The 23630-nt window shown below is 37.8% G+C and overlaps 3 protein-coding genes across 3 annotated transcripts; 1 reads left to right on the forward strand and 2 right to left on the reverse strand.

Moving 5' to 3' along the window:
* Positions 1 to 42: 42 nt before the first annotated feature.
* Positions 43 to 3125, reverse strand: LOC108572787 (serine/threonine-protein kinase PLK4). Its single transcript, XM_017935070.1, has 11 exons — positions 3031 to 3125; positions 2867 to 2962; positions 2582 to 2795; positions 2401 to 2513; positions 2225 to 2317; positions 1872 to 2153; positions 1259 to 1798; positions 886 to 1191; positions 541 to 822; positions 295 to 477; positions 43 to 222 (listed from the first exon to the last, which is right to left on the reverse strand). Exons 1-11 carry the CDS (start codon positions 3067 to 3069, stop codon positions 43 to 45), a joined length of 2328 nt encoding a protein of 775 aa, XP_017790559.1. The 5' UTR covers positions 3070 to 3125.
* A 574-nt stretch (positions 3126 to 3699) lies between these two features.
* On the reverse strand, positions 3700 to 7010 carry LOC108572788 (tudor domain-containing protein 3). Its single transcript, XM_017935071.1, has 12 exons — positions 6683 to 7010; positions 6496 to 6580; positions 6214 to 6413; positions 5980 to 6127; positions 5688 to 5921; positions 5489 to 5622; positions 5165 to 5410; positions 4801 to 5085; positions 4499 to 4751; positions 4305 to 4418; positions 4123 to 4228; positions 3700 to 4035 (listed from the first exon to the last, which is right to left on the reverse strand). Exons 1-12 carry the CDS (start codon positions 6721 to 6723, stop codon positions 3869 to 3871), a joined length of 2013 nt encoding a protein of 670 aa, XP_017790560.1. The 5' UTR covers positions 6724 to 7010; the 3' UTR covers positions 3700 to 3868.
* A 2384-nt stretch (positions 7011 to 9394) lies between these two features.
* On the forward strand, positions 9395 to 22387 carry LOC108572789 (CD151 antigen). Its single transcript, XM_017935072.1, has 7 exons — positions 9395 to 9676; positions 18656 to 18751; positions 19484 to 19678; positions 19790 to 19960; positions 20097 to 20189; positions 21005 to 21145; positions 21472 to 22387. Exons 2-7 carry the CDS (start codon positions 18674 to 18676, stop codon positions 21517 to 21519), a joined length of 726 nt encoding a protein of 241 aa, XP_017790561.1. The 5' UTR covers positions 9395 to 9676; positions 18656 to 18673; the 3' UTR covers positions 21520 to 22387.
* Positions 22388 to 23630: the final 1243 nt, after the last annotated feature.

Consider the following 23630-nt stretch of genomic DNA (forward strand, 5'->3'; position numbering starts at 1 on the left):
ATTTTATATAAAACATTTTCTTATCTAAATATATATTTAAAACTACCGGATGTTCTTGTGCTTCGGTTGAACAAGGTATTTAATAACTGTTGGCAGGTAGCGTAATTTTTCTTTAACGACGTGAGGTACTTCCGAGTTTTGTTGGTAATGCTGATTATATTTCATAACAGTACCATTATTACTCTCATACATTATACCACCACCATAACATTGAGGACTCACCTTAAACCCAAATAAAAAGTTCGATTGAATTATATGTTTTATTTTGATATTATTATTTAAAAATTTACTTACAGTTAAACTAGAACCATCTTTGTAATCGACACGAATATCCCCAGTTGATAATTGTGTCGCAGTACCTACACCTGGAACTCCTATCTTATATGAATTATTATTATTCATATTTCGCATAGAATTCATTTTCCGTGAACGTGATGCAACTGTCGAAATGACGGAACTGGCATCAAAAGACGGCATCTAAAATACGAATATACAGATGTAGATTATACGTTTACAACTGATTTATATTTTATTACCTACCACGGGTGTATGGTTTGTTGTCTGCGAAACATTTTCTTTTCCTTGTAAACAAGGGGTATCACTCAAGGCCGTACTTGGCCTACGTCCAATAATGACAGGAAAGCAAGAATGTCCAGTAGCTGCTTCCAAAGATGTTAAAGTAGACTCTAACAACAAACAACGCTGATAACACTCTGAATAATGCTCATAATAATCGTCGAAATGTGGTGGAAATTCACTCTCGATATAGGTAGGGCCATTACTTCTTTCAGTTATTTTTACAATACCATCAACGCGTACAACCTATAACGATGAAGATCTTGATTTGTTCAGGACGTGCATATGATTTATAATGCTTATTTATACCTTCACTCCATTGTAAAAGTGAACTTCACAATCTGGCTGTGGTCCATTCTCCATAAAAAGGCATTTAGATTGTTGAGTGTACAGTGTTAGTTTCGGTGTTTTAGCTCTCACAAGTTTTATAAAACGAGAAGCATATACATATTTTCTATGATGGCGCGGAGGTAAATTTTCATACGAATAAATACTGTCTGCACCACGAGCAGGTAACGGGGGCGGTTGATTACCAACATCCATTGAAGCAGTGGGTTTATATAGAATAACTCTTAAGCCATCGCTAGATATTCGACATATTTCACTTATTTTTTCCTGTAAGATAGAAACATTTGTGTTTAAAACACTTGAAAATACTTTGGATTTTGTTTTTCATACATACCATGCCATTTCTACGTTTGATAAACTCAATGCAAACTTCACCATTGTCTAGGATAGTAAGAATTGCATTTTTCGTTCTATGTCTAGTAGGTTGCAGTCTTTCTGACGACAAAGGTGGAACTTGTAATTTCCCTCCCTCTTCGGTACCTTCGCAACAATTGTCGACTTTTTCTTTCTTTCTATATTTATCATTCTTGTGTGTTTCAGTCTCTTGATATGCATCACAACTATTATATTGCTCACACTGTGAAAATATTTTACTCTGCGGCGGCGGTGGTATTCCGAGTAATATAGAATTTTGTTTTGCACGGTAATCGACACAATTGGTCTTATGTGAATATGTTTTTGCGATAGGCTCAGATAAAGCTTCACTTCTTGTGCTAAACATTGGTCCAAGACCATTAGACATTATAGGCATTGTTGACATTCTTTCTTCTGATCTAGAACGCATTCTTGGTCGCCCATATGAAGACAATGTTCTTCCAACCCCTGAATCAACCATACCATCCCCTAATAGCCCTTTACCCATACCATTCTTCTCCTATGATTAAAAATATATAGGATAAGTTGAAAGTAAAGTTTTTTTTTGTACTGCTTTTTTCATGTGTACTTACACCATGTAACTTATTTCTTTCTAAAGTAGCTATGAACGGATGTTTCGAAATATCACGTAAACGAATCCTGTCTTTTGGATTTTTCTTCAATAATTTATCTATGAGATCTTTAGCATTATCTGATAAATGAGCTGGCATCACATAATCAGCCATGACCACACGTGTTAAAGTACTCTTAACAGCATCTGTATCAAATGGAGGTTTGCCAACTAATAGGGTATATAGCATGCACCCTAAACTCCATACATCTGCCTCCAAACCATGAGATGATCTTGTTGCTATCTATAGTGATTAAATTAATATATTAAGTATATTAATTTCTTTGAAATATATTTATAAATTATTCAACAAACCTCTGGTGATATGTAATTAGGAGTACCACACATAGTTAAATGTTTCTCATCAGGCCTTGTCAATTGGGTAGCCAGTCCAAAGTCTGCTATTTTCTGTAAATTAAAATTTATTCATATTTACAACCTTTAATTTAATGATAAGTTAGAAAGTTCCACAGTGTATCAATTTGTCTTACCACTTGCATGTCTCTAGTTAGAAGTAAATTAGATAAGGACATATCTCTATGAAGTATTTGATGAGAATGCAAATATAATAATCCTTGTACTACTTGTCTAATTATACGACCAGCTAAAACAATAAAAATACATGTAATATATAAAAAACTATAAAAATTATATATTTATCTAAATGCATACCCTGTTCTTCAGGTAATGCGCGGGAGCCCTGTATTTTAAGAAAACGCTGAAGCTCTCCATTGTGACACAATTCTAATACCAGATAAACATAATTGGCATCTTCAAAGAATGTGTACAATTCTAGCACTGCTGGGTGCTTCAGTCTTGAATGAATTGCTACTTCTTGTCGTACTCTACCCACCATCCCAGCAGCTTGCATCAATTTTTTGTCGATCTAAAATTGTTTTAAAATAAATGTATATTCATATCTTTATATATATTTAACCTAAAATGTAACTAAATTACCATTTTTATCGCAACTTCTATGCCACTGCGAAGACATTTTGCTCGATATACACTAGCGAAGCCTCCTTTCCCTAATAAGTTTAATACTTCGTAATCCTACGATTAGAAATCATTAATTAAATGTTGTAACGGAACAAGTAAGCGTACAAATTCAAAAAGCTAACCTCTATTTGTTCACCGAAACCTCCAGACAACGGTGGCATTTCCAGCGTCCGAGTGATAAAACCGTACAGTTATTTTAATCACCACGGGCATTAAATAGCACACCTTCTATGCATGTAATTTCTTCGAAATGAAATATATTTAAGAAATGTATCAATAAATTTGTAAATAGAAATGACATGGCGCGTCCACCACATATAAATTTCGTGTACTTTCAGTTATAATAGATGGCGCTTTATAAACGAATCTCTATTTCAGGTCAAAACATTGGCAGGGCAACCATCAACTTAGAATGGATTATAGGTCATTGATAAAAGTACTCAAGTTTTTTGTGAATTTAAACGTGTTTTCAATTTCCACAACTGTAATTCATTCTAAATAACTATAATTACAAATTAATTACAAATAATATACAGCACAATTTTCACATTATGCATTGGGATTGTATTAGTGTTTTAGCGAAACTGGACGAAATATCGAAATGCTGCACAATTTTTTGACATTAGTATACGATTATTCTACAATATAGATATTTTGATGTTTAGTTGTTATAATAAATACCTTATATTTACGTTTTTAATTATTAGCTTCACTTTCACTGTGTAAGGAAATAATTCGTACTATAATTGTACACTTATTACACGTTTCATTTATGAATTATTTGTGGCACAGGATTCGTTTACATCGCGTTTGAACCTATTGACCTATGATCTAAACCACCATACACGAAAAATATGGAGTTCTTTTTTTCATGAGGTCAATCTTTAGAAATAACACAACTACAATCAGTAATTCAGCGATGTTCAATATTTTTACTAAAAAAAAAAGACTGACAATACATTAAAATAAGGAATTATTTTGAGTATTCATAGGCATAGAACTCTGACATCGTTGCGCCGGAGGTTGATAAATAGGCTGTGTGCTTCGTTGCTGATTACGTTTTTTGTTGTAACCAGTCTTATTTGCAGGAACAACTCCACTACCACCTCTTCGAAATTCCATACCTGCTACAGAAGTTTTTATAAATAATCTGAAAGACTTACGCATACTCTATATTTATATGGGTAATCATCACAAAAATTTTGTATATTTACCACTTATATGATTTTGTGTTTGGTCATACCGTAACTGCCTATTGCTGAATCGTTGATCTGATGGTTTATGATCCATAACATAATCTTGAACAACTTGACTCTGGAGCTAAATACAAGACAGTTATTATTTATGTACAATTCTCAACGAATAAACAGATTGTACGTATATCCATTTTACATACATCCTCTGTTATAGGTAAACAATCCACTTGAAGCACTTCTTCATAATTTTCAAATCCTTTAAATTGTACGACACACGTCCTATCTGATACCCCAGTTACTTTCGCGTTGTAATACTGCATTTCAGGAACATTAATTAAAATATATACACTAAATATTAGTAATATATTTAATATACACAGTTATGCTATCTCACCCTGTTATCTTCCCAATATTTTGCTAGACATTTATCACCTACTCGCCAAACCCAAGTACTGCCAACAGAAGGAACATTCGTATTTTGATTGCTACTGTACTGATTGTGGCCTCTTTGGGTGTTGAGCCGTATAGTCCCCTTGCCTCCAGAATTGTCATTTGGTTGAAATCCATTTAGTTGGTTTTTGTAATTCTTATCACTTGTGTTTCCGGGATAACCTCTGTGTGTCCCATCTTCTTGTGCCCGATTATGCCTACCGTAAGAAACGTCATATGTCTGTTTCTTGTTGTGGGTTATAATACCTACTACTATTTATAATTTCTACATCTGTACGTGTTTGTATACTGGAATTTCGGGAATCACTTAATTGAGATTTTTGGTATGTTTTGCTTCCACTGTCTTGTTGAGAATAATTATGATTATCTGAATTTCGTTGAAATCTTGGTGGTTTATTTTGTTGAGAATGATTCCCTCCATTATATTGAGAATACTGAGTGGCAGGATTATTAAAATTTGGTTTTTTACTACTCTTATTTTCTTCTGAATGTCTTGGAGGAACTTGATATCCACGACCTGCTTTTTGAGGTCTGTATAAAGCAGATTTTTATTAATGACTTTTGCTACATCTATATTATCACACAAAATTTTATTAGCAATGAAGTGTACCTTCCACTTTTTCCAATTTGTGATTCACTAGATTTAGATTCAATTCTGTCATAATTATTTTCTGTGCTTGGAGTATAACTATTCTGGGATGGATTGCTGGTTTCTGTAGTTTCCGATTGTAAAGGTAACTTGTCCTCGAGAAAATCAAAAAGAGATATTTTTCCACTGCTTGGTTTACTTTCTTCAGCTTTTTTATCAAATCGTTTATTCCGCGGTTCACGCGCTTCTCGTGTTTCTTTAAATGTACTAAAATAATTGAAATAGAAGTGACAATTAAACGATCGTAAAAATTTAGCAAATTAGAATAAAAGGAAATAGGTATACTTGTGTTTATTATCTGTTTTCAGCAAACTTCTCAAAGCTTTGTCTACATTATTTCGATTAACTTTTAAGGCATATTCTGCTTGTTCTATAGAAAAGCCTTGATCTACAATTCTTTGTACACTATGATCTAAGAGCTGTAAAATATTCAGCGATAATAAAATTATTTAAAATTTAAATTATAGTACTTAGTAGAATGTACCTGCTTGTTTCCTCCACCAAAAACTTTTTTGCTACCTTGCTTAGCAGCTTCTGTTATAGCATCTTTGCGTTGAGCTTCAAATTCTGCATTTTCTTTACTAGACTTTTCCTTTTCTGCTAAAGCTTTAAAATTTTTATCTTGTTCAGAAACTTTTATAATTTTCTTTCCAAATGGAATCCATGGTGGTGGACCACCTTCTTCCACAGTTCTCACTCTTGTGTGTAATGCCAATTTCTATTACAAAATACACTTTTTAATTTCATATATACCAAAATTGAATAATATAACGTACTTTGTTCAGTTCCCATTTTTCTACAAGGGCTGTTACTTTTCCCCCAAGTACTTGTATTATAGTTGATGGCCTTAATAAAATAATTCCATGGGACATTGATAAATTTTCAGCACTGATTAATATTTTTGTACCAGGAGGTGTATTTAAACTAAAATACAATGAAATTCAAAATTTAATTATAAATTAAATGTTTTTCATATCAACTATAAAAACATTCAAGCATTGCCTTTTTACCTTAAAGATGAAATGTGCTGAACTTCTACTGCTTGAAAGTTATTTTTACCATCTGTTAAAAAGAATTTTAACAAACGTGGAGCTGCCCGTGATTCCTCATTGCTTTTAGGAGCAGCAACATTGCGTACTTTTTGTATTTGCAACACAATGTTACTCTGAGTTACATCTCCTAGACCACTACCAGTCTCTTTCAGATCAAGCTATTAATAGACGAAGAAAAATTATAAATATCAAAATGACCATTTTTTTATAGATGCAAATTATATAATGAACTATTCTTACATCCAATAATCGCTTAATGATCTTTTGTATATCAACAATATTTTCAGAATCACTTGCAGTATTGTAACCATGATCTGTAATGTACCTAATTCAAGTAAATATAAATATTTTTTACGTTCGAATTTTATTTATGTTCTTGAATGCGATATGTTTGTAAATAGCGAGATACGTCAATTTTTATACGCACCACCCCCTATCTTGCAACCTTTCCATAATGTTCACCGTCATATTGTCCCTAAGCCAGGTTTTTCAGTAAAACGGTCGTTCTGATTTGGCAACTTTCTCAGGTGAAATTTCATGCACGTTACATGCGTGTATTCAACTTGTACATAAACATGTGTCAGCTGACGTGTAAACCAATAGGAAACCGAACGTCAAAGTATGAACAATTGCAAAATCAAAATCAGCTATTTTTGTGGATATCCAGTGTCGTGTATTACGCGTCACGATGCCACTTTGCTTGTCCAAATAACGAACAAAAGGAACCGCACCTATTAAACCTCGAATTCTCTGCCACCATCTTGAACATTTTAGTGCACTGTGATTTCAAGATCGATATATCGGTACTGTGTAGCAGTATACCACTATCGATATATCGCCTGTTATTTAAACTCAATATTGCTACAGGTATCGTAATAATTAGCAGTAAATTATTTTCTCAATATTCTACGTGTCATTTTATTTCATTTTTATTGTCATAAAATACATGCTAAAAGTACTAAATAATCGTTTACACGATCATCATTGTTAAATATCATTGATTCACATACTTATTTACACAAAATTTTTGTCAAAGATATTTTGTGCAAAAAGAAAGTTTAAAGTAGACATGGATTTAAAGTCGTATCCAAACGCAATATATTGTAGGTTATGTAACAATATGAAGTTACAAAGTAATTATGTCTATGGAACAGAGTGAAACTGCAGCGCTGCACAGATTTTAGAAGAAATCGCGCAGAAGAGCTTAAGTAGATAAGTAGATTAATTGAATGTAATGCATCGTTATTTGAAAATGATGCACGAACGCGGTTATACGCGTGGAAAATAGGTCATAAAGACACGTTTCTAACGTTCGGTTCTAAAATCAAGTTTCGGAGAACTGTAAGAGTTGTTCATTTCTCAAATACTTGAAATTCTATAGATCATAACCGTTATTTTTACACAAACATAAAATAACAAAATTTTCAATATTTTTATACATAGTGCCTGTAAAATATTTACCTTCGAAAAGATCTCCTAATAATTGTTTAAACAAAAAAATATTTACAATAACTTTTTTTTCAACTGTTTCAAAATGGTTTATACCATTCGTAAATTAATTAGGACCGACAAATTTTGCAAAGGTCACTATCACCAACAACCCCTACGGCGACGAGGAATAAGAAAGACATTAACTGCTGATCGGTCCAATTTGAGCTGATGATTATTACTCGGGTGGAGTTCCGTTTGAACAAACGATGAAATTAGATCAGATAGGAACTAACTTCGGAGATGACGGAAGCGTATAGGCACGACTAAGAACAAGACCCACCCATATCACCATTGCATTGATAATTTGCAAAAATTGATTGTTCTCAAGATCATAATTATCATAAATTACCCAGTTACCACGGAAAATGAACAGTTTTAACAATTCTATTTTCGTTGATCTACATTTACATTCATACGAGACACTACTGCACATGCAACGATCGTTATTTTCTAAATGGAAAGCACAGATTTAAAATTCACCAGATATTCTAACATTTCTGGCCGCGAGAGAAATTAACTTTGCATTACTGGATCAGTTTTAGCAAGTGAAAAATGATTACGACGCTAAAGGTGCGTCAGGTCGGATATAAATAATACCTTTAATGCCTTTTCGCGAAATGAAACTACCATTTGTAACCTTCGTAATACATTAGCTAAATTATTCGTGTTACTTAAACGACCAAAGGTAGGAGATTATCACAATTTTACATCTCATAAAAATTAATACATCTCGTCGTAGAAATATACTTTCCACCATGTACGATAACCTACTACAACGAAAACCGACGCAAAGTTTAATTCACAATTTCGACCGACGAAGCATCCCGATGCTGTACATAAATCTCATACGCAACATTTTCTTCTACCATAGAGAGAGAGAACGTCCGTTAATTAAATCCAACAATGGCAAGAATTCAATCGAAAAGAATTACGAAATGTCGTTCGATCGCGTGGCGAGCATCACATCGCATGTATCTGTCGGTAACGTCAGCTCCGTGGATGATGATACACATGGATCGACGAAAGGGTGCACTTGAATATCGAGCAATTCGAAATAAGCGAGGTTTAAATATTACATCGATACGCGGACCAAATAACAGTTGGGGACACGGAGGCCCATTGAAATCGTTCCCCTGACCGTACGTGCTATTCTACGGGGCAGAAAGCAGGTATAACCATCTGGCACGATACAAGAATACGAGATGTTTCTCGTTGCATATATTTCACACGCAACGACCGCGTCTCCTCGGTCGTACCCCACTTTCGGTAGCTTTAAGCCCCACCTCTTTCGAAGCGTGGATTCTCCGCGCGTCGGATCGCACAATGGGTACACGCACCGTATAGAAAAGTTAAGAGTAAGTACGTTGTGTACACACATGTATATACGACGTTAAACGATGACTTCTCGTGGTGGAAAAGGGAGATTCGAATAGTGAAAAAGAGAAACGTGAAGGAGTAGGACAGAAGGAGAGAGTGAGGGGGAGCAAACGGTGAGGGAAATAATATTAGAGAGAGAGGGAAATAATCAGGGAGACTGAGCAACACAGTGTATAAGAGGAAGAGAGAGGGAGAAACGGTGGAAGAGAGAGAAAGAAAGAGAGAGAAGCCAAGTCGGTTTTACCATTTCAGTTTCACTCAGACCCGGCCTGAAATCGCGCGTGTCCACGCCGATATACTTGAGCCGCAGCTTCGTGCCTGAATTAAAAGCGACAATTTTCCACAGGGCTGTCGCGCTTCGTGGCTAGTACCATTCGACCGAAAGCCGTTGGGCTAAGTGATTTTCGCACCGTCGCTACCGCTGAAGCAACAGTTTTCGAGCCGTACTACGCGAAAAGGTGTCACGTTTCGTCGGACGAAAGAAATTGTTTATATTTCGTTCAAGCTACCCAACGCCGGTGACGACTAAACAGAGGCTAGCCTACGGTATAAAGTGAGTAAAATTTTTCGACGAACTTTCTTTACCCCGGTGTCAATCATCAATTACGACCAATTGCGCGATTCCATTTCGTACACCACGGCGAGACGTAGATATTGGACGTGCTGTTGGCTGTCGATCGATCAACCGGTGATTACTCCTTTTTTTCCTTTCGTGAAGAGACACTTTTGAATTTCATTTTCACGATGTTCAAATTGATTATTCGTGGTGAATTAGGCGCCTATGAATCGGGGGGAGTCAGCATTTTTCACGGACAAAGGACCGCGCTGCAATCCATCGTCGTGAATCAGTCAGGAAGTTCAATTACAACAGATCCAGCGAGTACGAGCGATAATGCAGGGATTAACTAACGTTCACAAATACGAACTACGAAGTATCAGTGGTCAGTGGTTATGTTGCAAGTAGACTTGTGCTCGAGTTGCATTTGCGTTCTCGCCGTAATCGCGCGAACCATTTCGATTTCGACCGGTCGATCGTGCTGGACGATATTATGTGCTCGCAAATGCGCACGCGCAATGCGTTCATTTATGTATTTACACAGATGACGATCGTCGAAAGTACAGCGGGGTATGACTAATACGTACTAAAAAACGTTGTTGCAAATTGCCAATCGTGGCGGTTAAGTATTTCCTAGTATCCATATTGTTACAAAGCGCGTGGCCATTGTCGGTTTGCCTCTCTGCGTAGTTGCAAAGCATATTACGAGCATCGTAAACATGAGCTCTTCGACGATCGTAGAACGCGAAGCGTGTAAAACCCGACGACCTCGGTTTCGACGACGTAACTTTCCACCGACTGAAAGGAACCCTTCCTTCAGCTTTTTTTTTTTTTATCTTTCCTTCTTTTTCGCTTAGACAGAAAAAGACCCTTGCTTTCTTTCCAGGTCAGTTTCTACGTTTCGATTCCATATATCTTTCGTGCGGTTAAACGCGATGGAATTTCATTTCAAGGACCTTCAAACACCGGCGCGATAATTTCTCGACGTATAACCCAGATTCACTGGGGTCGGCGGAAATTTACGAGCCGTGCTGGTATCGTGACTAACGCACAAACTAGGCGCGAGAAACGCGTTTTTAACGATTTTCTCATCTTTGACTTAACCTTGAAGCCGATTCGTCAAAACGTCTGAACGTGTCAACCGTCGTTTCCTAGACAACCAGCGGCACTCTCGTTGCCTCGCTTTATCTACACGAATCATCTGTTGTTCGGTACAATTGAACGAATGTCTCTCCGCCGGAGAAAACATATTCGCGTTGTAGTATAGCGTAAAACGCATAGCTGCGTGCGTTAAAGGACGCAGTTATACATGATGATGTCAGTTGGGCGAGTGGGTTTGTTTTCCTTCAACAGGTCTGAATCACACGTTGGGCACAGGCTCGTTTCGCACAATCACGTTTCGATCGAAACTTTACGTAATTCTGTCTCGTTTAAACCTCTAAAAGAAAATTATAAAGAAACAGCGTACAATCGTTCCGACGATATTACCGCGTGACTAGTAACCCTATATTCTTCTCCGGTTGTAAATACACATAAACTTCACGAAAGTATCTTAAACGAACGGTAATCGATCGTGGTCGAGTGTCTACGTCGTAAAAAAGGGAAAAACGCGTTGTTGCCTGATGAACGAGGGGGTAATAACGCTCGCGACGAAAGAGAATGATCGATACGCGTCGAAGTCGCCTCAGAACGGTCGCAATTATCACACGGAAAGGAACTAACGCCCGGTTTAATTAAGTTCCCCGGTGGTCGGTTGCTCATTACGCCGCGTCCTAGACGAGGAAGGAAGCGTCCTGGTGACGTCACACGCCACGCTCGGTCTATTATTTTTTACGTTTTACATCGGCCGTGGATTACTTAATGGCGAAGGGAGAAGCCACTTTCTCTCTCGTATAACGTGTCTTTAAGGCAGTATGCCGGTGCGTGACCGAGTCTCTCTCGAGAGCACCGGCTACAGCTCGTTGCAAAACCAGCGTGTCCTTCCACCGCGCAACGTTATTGCACTAGTCGGTTGCATAACGATTCCTTACACGTTTAAAGGCGATTCTTAATTATCGTTGGTTGAGTTACGTGGTGTAACATCAAGTTCAAGAGAAATTAACGTAATCGTAAGCAATTTAACGGTTAAGTTGGAACTGCTTGTAGGTTATCAGGTCGTTGAGAGAAGAAAGGCTTTTACCGCGTGGTTTAAAGGTGGTTTCACGCCGGTCATGGAAAAATACTTCTCGATGTTATCATTTAACCACAGGTCGCATAAAGACACTCCTTTTTGTATATATTTTTCATATTTCTGCGAATGTTTCCACGGTCCCTACTTCGATACCAAAATTTTATTACTGAATATAGACGAGATATAGTAATATTAATATTAATACTATAGTAAAGGTACATATATTAATATTATAGTACAGGTATACAGGGTGTTACCTCTAACGCGACGCACGATTTTTCACCCACTTGCAGCCACCTGACAAAAAAGAGTTTACAATAAGAGTTGCAGGGTATGGAGTGTACAATAGATATCAGTAAAAAAAATTTCGAAAACAGTTTGTTTTCATGGCGAAATCAAGGTCACCTTGGGTTTTACAAATAGGAATACATATTTTTTTTTTTTACCATTTTTTTGTGGACATCGAGACGAATTCAAAACACATATTACATGATATTTTTATAACATTTTGTTTCTTGAAATAAAGTGCATTTTTCTTATGTCTAGTCGCGTGTTTACATTCAGTATTCTCTTCGGTGTCAAATAACGTTTACACTGTCTTAAAGTCAAATACGATGCAAAGCTAAATATTTCACATTTCCAGTACTGTAAATCGAATAATACGTTAGTAAAAATATCATGTAATATGTGTTTTGAATATGTTTTCCTATTTGTAAAACCCAAGGTGGCCTTGATTTCGCCATGAAAACAAACTGTTTTCGAAATTTCTTTTACTGATACCTATTGCACACTCCATGCCCTGCAACTCTTGTTCTAAACTTCTTTTTATCAGATGTCTGCAAGTGGGTGAAAAATCGTGCGTCGCGTCAAAGGTAACACCCTGTATTACTATTAATATTATAGTAAAGGTTAGGTTAATATAACGATAAAGAGATATTAATATATATATATTAAAATTTCACATGAGAATATCGAACACTCCTCGAGTAACAGCAATTCTCTCCATGTGTAATTTTAAAGCAACGGTTGAGCAAACTTTGTAAGGTGCTAGACGCAGCGTGAAATGTGTTAATTATCGTTAATCAAGCGACGCCCACTTACATAAAGTTCACGTGAAATTAGCGTAATCGTAAGAGGTTAACGTTAACTCGTTTATTGATTATAGGTCACGAGGTCGTTCCAGTAAAATACTTTTGCCAAAGACCAAACTGTGTCCCCTTTTAATCGCGCCGTACAATGAAACTAGAAATGCTCGGCCATGGTGGCCATAGGGAAGATCGATGAAGACCCGGGCGACATCACGTACGCACGCAATGTCACGTGCGAGTGTTTTTTTTTTTTTTCAACGATAAACAACCTGTATCAATTATGATGTAAGTTCGAGTAATTAAGGGTAATGAACAACGCGTAATTAAACATGTGACCATGATCCACGTACAGAAACGTGTGTAACACAGCAAGGTTTCTACAGTTCTGCTACGAATTCACCTTTATCATCGTCTCCTCTGAATAACGATCGAGATCGATGACTATCGCTCTGAGAAGCTCTCGTACAATTTTATCAGAAAACGATCCTTCGAATCGAACCGCCGAGTGAATGTAATTTGACCGTCGTTTCACTATTCACTTGTGTACAATAGTCGTGCTTATGGTGGCTCGGAACGGTGTAGGTTCACCGATGAATATTTCAGAAACCGGAAGTGCTCGTTGCGTCACACGATAGTTGGAACGAGACGGCAGGTGTAATCGTCGATAGGAATAGCAGATTAAAGCGGGAGGGAAAAGAAAAAGGATAATTACGATTTGACGGGTTAAAACGTGTCAGTAGAACGTTTTATAAATACAAGCGAAAATGGTGCTCGTACCAGCCAGATAAGGATCGTGCAAGGAAACAAATGCGCGTAATTGGAAATCTGGAAATGTGTTCGCGCACATTTACGATACTGTACACGCAACGAAGTCCGGCGTTTTCACGCGTAAATAACGCGATTCTTTTTCCTGTCACGCCGCTCCTGAACTCGTCCGAGTTTTTCCCGATCTAGGTCAAACCCGTTGAGGAAAATTGCTGGAGATTACGCGCGGTGACAATTGAATAACACCCGTGATCAGGCAAGAAGTCTCTTGTCTGTGTTTCAAGATCAAGTCGATTTGCGAGTGGAAAAAAGGGGAGGATAAAAAAATTTTTATACTGAAAAGCGCGCAAGGTTTGCGGTTAAATTTAACCCTTTCGAGGACGATGAACCCGTACGAACGTGATGAGAAAAAATTGTAAACGTTGTGTGGTACGCGGTTGTATAATAAAAACTGCATGTGATCTCGTATCTGCATATTTTAGCAAACTATCGTTTGTGAAACGTGGAATGTTTTTTATATATCGTCGATGAATCATGAATAATGTTAGCTGTTTGTATCTTACGAGTTGATGTGATTCATAGCCGAGGAATCTCTACGGTTGATACCTTTGAACATGGAAAATATTTAGATACCGTGAAAATTTTATTTGAATATTTTAAAGAAAAGGAGGGTTTCTGAAAGTTTTTAATAAAATCTTCCGGCGATATTTGTGACTTTTAATAATTTATGAGCGTCTTGTGCCGGGAGCAAGGGGGTTAGACGAAATCGCGTGACAATAAAATATTCAGAATACATATGGAATTATTTGAAATGGTAAAGTTGCGAAACTACTATATGCACGATTTTTGTTTTGCATCAAAGTTTAATGTGCTTAACTTATATAAGCGTGTTGTGTTATCTTGCACAGCTAGATGAAATCAGTGCAAACGTAGTTTCACATTAATTGACAAAATGTTTTTCTTGGCTCTTGAAAAATTCAATTTGTGCAGTTTTATAATTTTATCGTTTATTTATGAATTCTTCGAATTGAAAGTACGAAATGTAATGCTTCCTTTAAAGGGTTGAACATTAATTTACTCTCGATAGTGGATAAAATCAGTGTAAATGTAATTTTACATTAACCCTCCGTAGGTAAATTGGGTAGTTTATGTCCAAGTCTAACTTCTTTACTGTTTTAAGCTTTCAAAAAGTCTGAAAAAATTCTGGAGCACTTATCAAAGTCTCTATTACGTTATACAATTGTTGGTTGGGTCAAATGTTTAAAACTACTACTTAAAAATACTTTCGATAAAAATAAAAATTAGCTTCGAAGAAATTCGGGAGTGAATTTTTCACTTGGGTCGTAAAAGACCCAGTTGCCTACAGAGGGTTAGTTGACGAAATGATTTTCTTCTCTCCTGAAAAATTCAATTTATGCAGTTTCACAATTTTATCATTTTAGCAACGATTTGTAATTGATAATTTCTCCGAATTGAAACTAACAAAATACAGTGCTTCCTTAAAGGATTGAACATAAATTCACTCTCGATAGTGTTATCTTACACAGTTAATTTCAGTGCAAACGTAATTTTATATTAATCGACAAAGTAGTTTTCTTCTCTCCTGAAAAATTTAATTTATGCAGTTTCACAATTTTATCATTTTAGCAACGATTTGTAATTGATCCATAAATTCTCCGAATTGAAACTAACAAAATACAGTGCTTCCTTAAAAGGCTGAACATTAATTCACTCTCGGTAGTGTTACCTTAAATAATTAATTTTAGAGTGCAAACATAATTTTACATTAATCGACAAAATAATTTTCTTCTCTCCTTTACATAGTTCAGTAAAATCAGTGCAAACATAATTCCACATAGATCGACAAAATAATTTCCATCTCCCCTGAAAAATTCAATTTACACCAGTTTCACAATTTTACCGTTCCAACATTCAATTTACAATTGACCCATAGATTCTCCGAATTGAAACACAAAATACACCGCTTCCATTCACTCTCGATAGAAGCCCACTGTACTATACCGGTCCCCTAAGTGCATACCACGAACGCAATAGATTCCAAGTGCGCTTTCGAACGACCTGCAGAAGGTAGAGAACCGGCTAGGTTCGTAAATACCATTTTCTCTGTCGATAAACACGATGACGTTGGTATTAGCTAGTTGAAACGACCCACTTCCGTTGGCCTCATAGGAGACGGGTCGGTTCTACCTCCACACACCACCGAAGGTCGTCGTTCATCGTGGTTGGCAGGTGCAAAAAAAAAAAAAACAAATCTTACCAGATATATATCAGAGATATACACCTGGAGACGGTGAAAACGTGTTGCTGGCCACCGCGAGAGAGCTCGATGCTTCGCGGCGACATGCAAACGTGGTCGTCGTCGTCGTCGTGGATCGATCCGCGATCCCTTACGTCACGCGATCGAGATCCGTGAGTTAGCTAAAGAGGTTGAACGGGGCGTACGTGATTCGCGGAACAATCGAGCGCGAACTCTTACTCATCGACGATGATCTTGAAACCGTGACGCGTCCTCCTGATTCGAGGACTTGCGTGATTTGCTCGTCCGCCAGCTGGATAATAGTAGTTAGCTGTTGCATGATTCATTGCAGCTTTATTTGTAAATAGATGGAGAGCCGATGAGGTAATTAAAGGAGGTGTTTAAAAAGTACGTATTATGCAACGTGCAAATGGAGTCTGCGGTTGGTGGATTTGGTGATGGAGTTGTGTCTTTTTGTTTTGAAAAGGGATAATCGTCGGTGTTGATGAAATTTTGGTGTGTTGTAGTAAAAATAATGTTTCATATGTGTCCTTTTTTTGTTGGCAATTGTTCAGATTGGAGGAGTGGAAGTGGCCCTCCATGATACGGGGTAATAAACATGTTTGGTGTAATATTTGGAAAATTGCTGGAGGTAGTGTGAAAGTATTTTTCAAGGATAAAATTTGGGAAATACAAAATTAATTATTTTTAAAATTTGAGAAATACGAAGTTTGTAAAGTTCTAATGGGGGTAATAAATATCTTTGGTCTAATATCTCGAAAAGTATTAGAGATAGGGGAGCGGTGTAAATTGAGGAATTTGAAATTTGGAAAATACAAATTTATTATTTTTTAAATTTGTCCCTGAGAAATACAAAATTCGTATAGTCCTCATGGGGGTAATAAATATCTTTGGTCTAATATCTCGAAAAGTATTAGAGATAGGGGAGCGGTGTAAATTGAGGAATTTGAAATTTGGAAAATACAAATTTATTATTTTTTAAATTTGTCCCTGAGAAATACAAAATTCGTATAGTCCTCATGGGGGTAATAAATATCTTTGGTCTAATATCTCGAAAAGTATTAGAGATAGGGGAGCGGTGTAAATTGAGGAATTTGAAATTTGGAAAATACAAATTTATTATTTTTTTAAAAATTCGTATAGTCCTCATGGGGTAATAAATATATCTGGTCCAATATCTCGAAAATTATTAGGCAGAGGAACTGTCGAAATTGACGAATTTTTTATTTCTCAAGGACAAAATTTGAAAAACACAAATTTAGTATTTCACGAAATTCGTCAATGTACACTATGCCTCTATCTCTAACAATTATCCAGATATTTCGCTCTCCAACTTTGATGTCAATTTTCAACCCCTTCACCGTCTACAATTAGCGACATAAAAAAAACACGCGACGAATATTTCCTCGAGAACTACCATATACCACAAGTTTCACAAAAATTGGCGATTTTTCGCAATGTCCCCTGTTAGATCTGCGAGTAAGATAGGAAGGAAAGTGCGCTACAATCTTCAGAAGAAATGGCTCATGCCTGGAAGTTATTCATGACTTCAGATATAAGGACACGTGAAAGTTGCTTGTTAGATGAAAATTCGTTTAGGAAAAGCATGATGCATCGATGTCGACCTACAGTGAAAGTTCAGAGCTTGTGTCACACAGAGGTTCGGTAAATAGTCGACATCTTTCAAACGTAAGGATTATTGATCGTGGTTACTTCTCGATAGGAAAACAGTTTCACCTTTGCATTTTTCAGCTCCAAGAATTTCGTTCGATTCCAAGATTCACGATCCATTCTTGCATCGATCTGACGAAAAACCTTGATCGTCCTTCGAAAATTCTACGTTTGCATTTTTCAACCCTCGAGATCCCAGCTCCAAGAATTTCGTTCGATTCCAAGATACACGATCCACTTTTGCATCGATCTGACGAAAAACCTTGATCGTCCTTCGAAAATTCTACGTTTGCATTTTTCAACCTTCGAGATCCCAGCTCCAAGAATTTCGTTCGATTCCAAGATACACGATCCATTTTTGCATCGATCTGACGAAAAACCTTGATCGTCCTTCGAAAATTCTACGTTTGGAAAGCAATCGAGATTAGAAATTAAAAGTGACGACGAGGCGATGGCGTAATCACGGCCAATTGCCAGTAAGAATGTGGGTCGGCGGAAGGAAAAAATTGAGGACGATCACGAGCTCCATGAAATCATGAAAGAAACTTCTACCTACCGTGACATCAGCACGGAAACAATTACTAAAGCGACCAAGCAACGCGTCTGGGACGTGTCTTCAGGAATCACAATCGCGATAGATTGCGCGATCGTTCGATCCTTGTACGGTACACTTGGAGGAACCGTCGAGTTTGCACTTGCAAAACACCGATTCCGATGATTTATAAGTAATAACGACATCCGGTCGAGGATAAGGTTAACCCGTTTCTTTTTTTCTTTTTTGTTTCGGAACAATCTATCTAATCATGGGTTTAAAGAGTCACGAGATAAATTCGTATAAGATTTGTCGACACTGCACTCTGAACAAGTGCAGAGAAAACATGCTTACATGTCCGATAACTTGCGTCTGGCTTTTTTCATATTTATCTTAAAACTTAGCGTCAACAGGCACTCTTCGGATGATCTTCGCGGTCACTCATTTACATTTCTCGTTTGGTTCCTGACAGATCGAGAAGCGAGGAAATATGGGCTACGGCACGGAAATGGACAGCTGCGGACGCTGTATGAAGTATTCCCTGTTCTTCGTGAACTTCGTGATCTTCGTAAGCATAAGGAACCGTTTAAAATTATTGCTTTAAAGGGGTAACGCCACAAAGGTAGGGTGAAGTTTGGGAATTTTTTTCAGAGGTAACTACTAAATGGAAAGTTTCGATTTTTTCAGAGGATAGAAATGTCACTTTCAGGTTTCTTCTGCAATTTTTGAAGAGTAAAGATGTTGCAAAATGGAGGAGTTATTGCGAAACTTCTTCTGTCAGAACGTCGATTGCTGGCTACTATCGCTGGCAAGGATTGGAACGTCTGAAATAAAAAATTCTTGTTCATTTATAAATAAAAATCTATCGCCTACAGTATAGCTCAGGATTTTTTGGATATCTCAATTATTTAATTTTTGAAAACCGTTTAAATTTGATTTTTTTTTGGTAAAAAGAGATTTTTCTTTTTCAAACTGCCACCATTTCTATAATAATTGCAATTTACGTCTCAAATTAGTTATGAATCAAGCAGAATTTTTTATTTCAGACGTGCCAATACTTGCTAGTGACGCCATTCTGCTTAGCGAATAACTCCGCAATTTTGTAACATTTCTACTTTTAAAAAATTCCAGAAGAAAGCTGAAAGTTACGTTTATATCCCCCCAAAAAATTGAAATTTTCCATGTAGTAGTTACCCACGAAAAAAATTCCAAACTTCCCCTATCTTTAGATGCCTCAGAGTAGTGTAAGTGCCTCTTTAACCTCTCCACTCCTGCTGATAACCTGTAAATCAATTTTCAGATCGGCGGAGTCGTACTAGTCGGCCTAGCGACGTGGGCCCTGTTAGACAAAGTGCCATGGATAGGGGAATTGGTAGGAAACGATCTTCTAACAGGCGCCATTTACGTTCTGCTAGCCGGTGGGGTTATCGTCGCTATTGTCTCTTTCTTCGGTTGCATCGGTGCGTCGCGGGAAATCAAATGCATGCTTCTCACGGTAAGACTCTCTATAAATCCAATTATATCGTTTTCATCGTTAGAGAAAATACCTAGAGGATAGGAAATTTTCTAACTTGCAAAAAAAAATATACATATACGTGTGTTTCAGTACTTCATCATCGTGTTTCTTCTGTTCGTGACCATGTTAATTGGCGGAGTGCTCGCGTACGTGTTCCGTGAAAAATTGGTGAACACGCTCGAGAGGGAAATGTCGAGTTCGATGAGAGTTTACGATACTCGTAAAACAGTGAGAGAGGCATGGGATACGACTCAGTCGACGGTAAGAGAGCGCGGCGCGTTCCCGACGAAGAGACACTTTTGATCTTCTAGTGCTTACCTCGTTTGGAACATGTCGTCTGATTCGGTTGGTTGGTAAATTTTTCTTTTATTTTTTAATTCGCCATCTACGATTTCAGCTCCATTGCTGCGGTGTAAACGGCTGGAGAGACTGGGGAACCCAGGGACTCAACGTTCCAGAGAGCTGCTGTCGCGAGATCCAACCTGGCCAGGTAAAGATTAATTTTCTTAACGAGCTCGTTCTCGGAGACGAAATAGCCGTCGGCGAATCCGTGTATACGTAATTGCAGTAATTAGTGATTTATACGCTCGCTACTACTCATCGTGCTGCACACGAGTCGCTTATACGAGGTTCCTAGCGTTATTACCTTTATGAGATTCAATTATATTTCGAGAACTCACGGAGGCGGAGGAGGAGAAAAAAAGAAATACAAATCTGTCTGGCTCATACGGGTAATTGCTTTCAATTTGCGCAGGGCTTGCATAATTCATGAGCGAATATTTACAAACAACAGTATGTTCACGCCCTAGATTTTTGTCACCGTTATTAATCTTTGCGTACTTTCACTGGCTAATGTAAGAAACGATTTGAAAAATTCTCGTGCCTGTTTGTTTTTGTCATTCATAATTAGCTATTTCGACTGTTATTTTCAAATATATAATTAGCTGTAATTGTAGATCAGTTAGAGAGTATACCAACAGCCGATTTAGCAGACATCTACAGCAATATCGACCAACGATAATAACTCGAGCGAGACGCGAATACGATCCGAAGGGATATTTGCAATTGGTGGCAGGCAGAGTTAGGAAAGGACGGTTCGAGGAGAGATTCCAACAGAATTTCGAAACATGGCCACGACCTATCGATTACGTTGAGAAAAGCATCGATTCCGTGGCAATCTCTTAATCGTGCCCGGAGAGCCTCCTCTTCTGCCTCTCACGCTTTCACCGATGTCTCGATCGACTTTCTCAGGCCGAATTGTTTCTCATGACGACGATCCAATCGATCCTCTTCTTGTTGTTGCAGCGATTCAAATGCAACGGCGGACCAGACACGGTGAATCCCTCGAATGCCTATCTCGTCGGTTGCATCAATGGAACGCAGATTTACATGCAGAAGCACGCGACAATCATGGGTGGCGCTGGTATTGCAGTCGCGTGCCTCATGGTAGGACTTTCTCCCGTTTAATTTGCATTTAAATCGACTACCGACACTCGCGAAAATCCATTAAGAAACATTCCTTCGAGCGCTTTGCCACAATTAGTAGAAAAGAAAGAAAACGAGAAGGAAGACGTTTCTTTCTCTTCTAACTGGTAACTGGTCTAATTAACTGGTAACGAGTGTCCAATTAAATTTGCAACGAAGACTATATTTTGGAAAGATCGTAGAGAAAGAAAGTTCGACGCAGAAACTTCGTTTACACGATATAATTATTCTTTTTTCCAAGTGTTCTACAACACCTGCTTATTATTAAACGTTTTTTTCGTCCACAGTTCTTCGGCATGATATTCTCGTGCGTTCTCTTCAAGATGATAGAATGACGCGAGAGTTGTGTGGTCTAAAAGACAGCAGCGCAGCTTCGTCGTATCTCGCAGCCGAGCTAATGAAGAAGAAGAAGTGGATGTCAGCCGTCCTCGAGCGACTCATGAATTCATAATCAACGTCATCGTCATTGAGTGTACCTAAGCTGAAGTACGAGAATCAAAATGCATCTTCACGCGCATCTACTTTCCGATGTACAGTTTCTCACCGTTTTTCTTTCCTTACTTCCCTCTGCCCCCTTCCCCCTTTTATTTTTGTTACACTTAGCATTATACTCGATGTACCTTTGTTTTACGGTTGCTCTTTTTGTAATTTATCAGGAATACCACGAGTATTCTTCTTTAATATAATATATACATATACAGTGTACTATATATACATATAATTTGTATGGTAACACGATATGTACCTCTGTACATGTAATTAATATAACACGTGTACAAACGACCATTAAAACCAATTTGCGTTTCGATAATGTATACGGAATCGATCGGGCCCCTGGATTCTGTTGGCCGCTGTTGCACCAAGATTCCCGTGATGCAACACGGTTAACGAGAGAAGTTCCGTGCGAATTTCGCATCGCACAACGACGTGTCTTTCCTCGACAGATATCCAATCGCTTCCTTTAATTCGGTTAGCGCAAATCTGCATGCGTCAGAATGTTTCCCCTGTTGCAAATCCTATTCAGACGTACCCTTTGCTCTCCCCTCATATCCTGTCTATCCGAAACGGTGAAACAGACATGCATGAAATGGATGGTTCCCACGTAGTGAAGGATTAATCGCTAACTTTCGACCATGCGAACGATGTTTTGAAGAAAAAAAGACTACGAATATTTGTAAACGAAGTTTATTTACGATATTATACAGAACCTTAACGAAGAAAATTTTCTCTCGAGAAACATTAATGCCCTTGAAATAACGTAAGGTTTAAGTTCTTAGCTTGATGTGTAAAAACTGATCAATTTTATTTATTTTTTTTTAAATTATTTCCTAAGCGTGCAGAAATGAGTTTCCCATTTATTTACAACGCTGTGACTTAGATTTTTGCAACTGAATGGAAAGAACAGGGCAATATGGAAAGTGAAGGAAAGTAATTAGAGAAAATTGCACTTTTTCGAGGATTAGTTGTGCACGTGTAAGACGGGCTCGAGCGTTAAGGGGCTGATTTAACTCGGATTAATTTTAATTTTTCGAAATTCATGACGAATTAAAAGAGAGGACGAACTATTTGCGAGAGATAAAGGCACGCGATACCGGCCTTATTATTCGCCTTTTCTTCGCTTGCGATTCGTGTTTTTCCCGGGGAAAAACGGGGAAGGGAGGGAAAAAAAAGTCGAGTAACGTAGCTACAATCTTCGGTAATGAGAGGGTGTATATAGCTTTTGTTTCGGAAACAGCCAGTACGTTTGCGAACCAGCATCCGATACAAAGACACGCTGGACCAATCCGAGCCGCATAGAGGCAAACTCTGCGCGTCGATATTCCAGACGGTCATTGGTAGTACAGCGGTGGCAAGAAATTTTCTCTTCGAAATATTTCCTCCTCGATTCGTTTCGTTAATATGCAAATTCGACGGGCAATTTACTATACTCCAATCGCGATACCGAAGAAAAAAAAAGAAACAGACACACGTTAGAGGCAGATTGCGAGGTGTCTGAAGAAGAAATTGCGCAAAGCGTAGGTTGTTTCATAGGACGTGCTAGAACGGCGTAGAATTGCAAAATAGAAATTGAAACGGTAAACTGGAAACGCGCTCGTCGAACGATTGTCTGACGTTCTAATCGAAGTTTAGCGTTTGAAAGTCTGCTGCGTGTCCAATAACGGGGCTGGGTCTCCCCGCTATATGTTTGCCTACAGCTTATTCACCCCTTTGTTGTCAGGCTGCGCGCCTCCTTGCATTAAAGCACGACGGGTCCCCGTAATCCAGGCGTCTCGCCAAAATAAACCTTCGTCGCACTCTATCAGCCTCTCCTCTTTTTTATTTTCCGTTTAATTATCGAACGACTTGTGTACAGTCTTTGACAAAAACTTCCTCTTTGATAAGCATTCGAGAGAGAGACAAAAAAAAAAAGAAAAGATTCACGTGTAAAAGAAAAAAAAAGAAACTA

This window comes from Habropoda laboriosa, unplaced genomic scaffold (genome assembly GCF_001263275.1).
Source record: "Habropoda laboriosa isolate 0110345459 unplaced genomic scaffold, ASM126327v1 scaffold22, whole genome shotgun sequence".
In the NCBI taxonomy this organism is placed as follows: Eukaryota; Metazoa; Arthropoda; class Insecta; order Hymenoptera; family Apidae; genus Habropoda; species Habropoda laboriosa.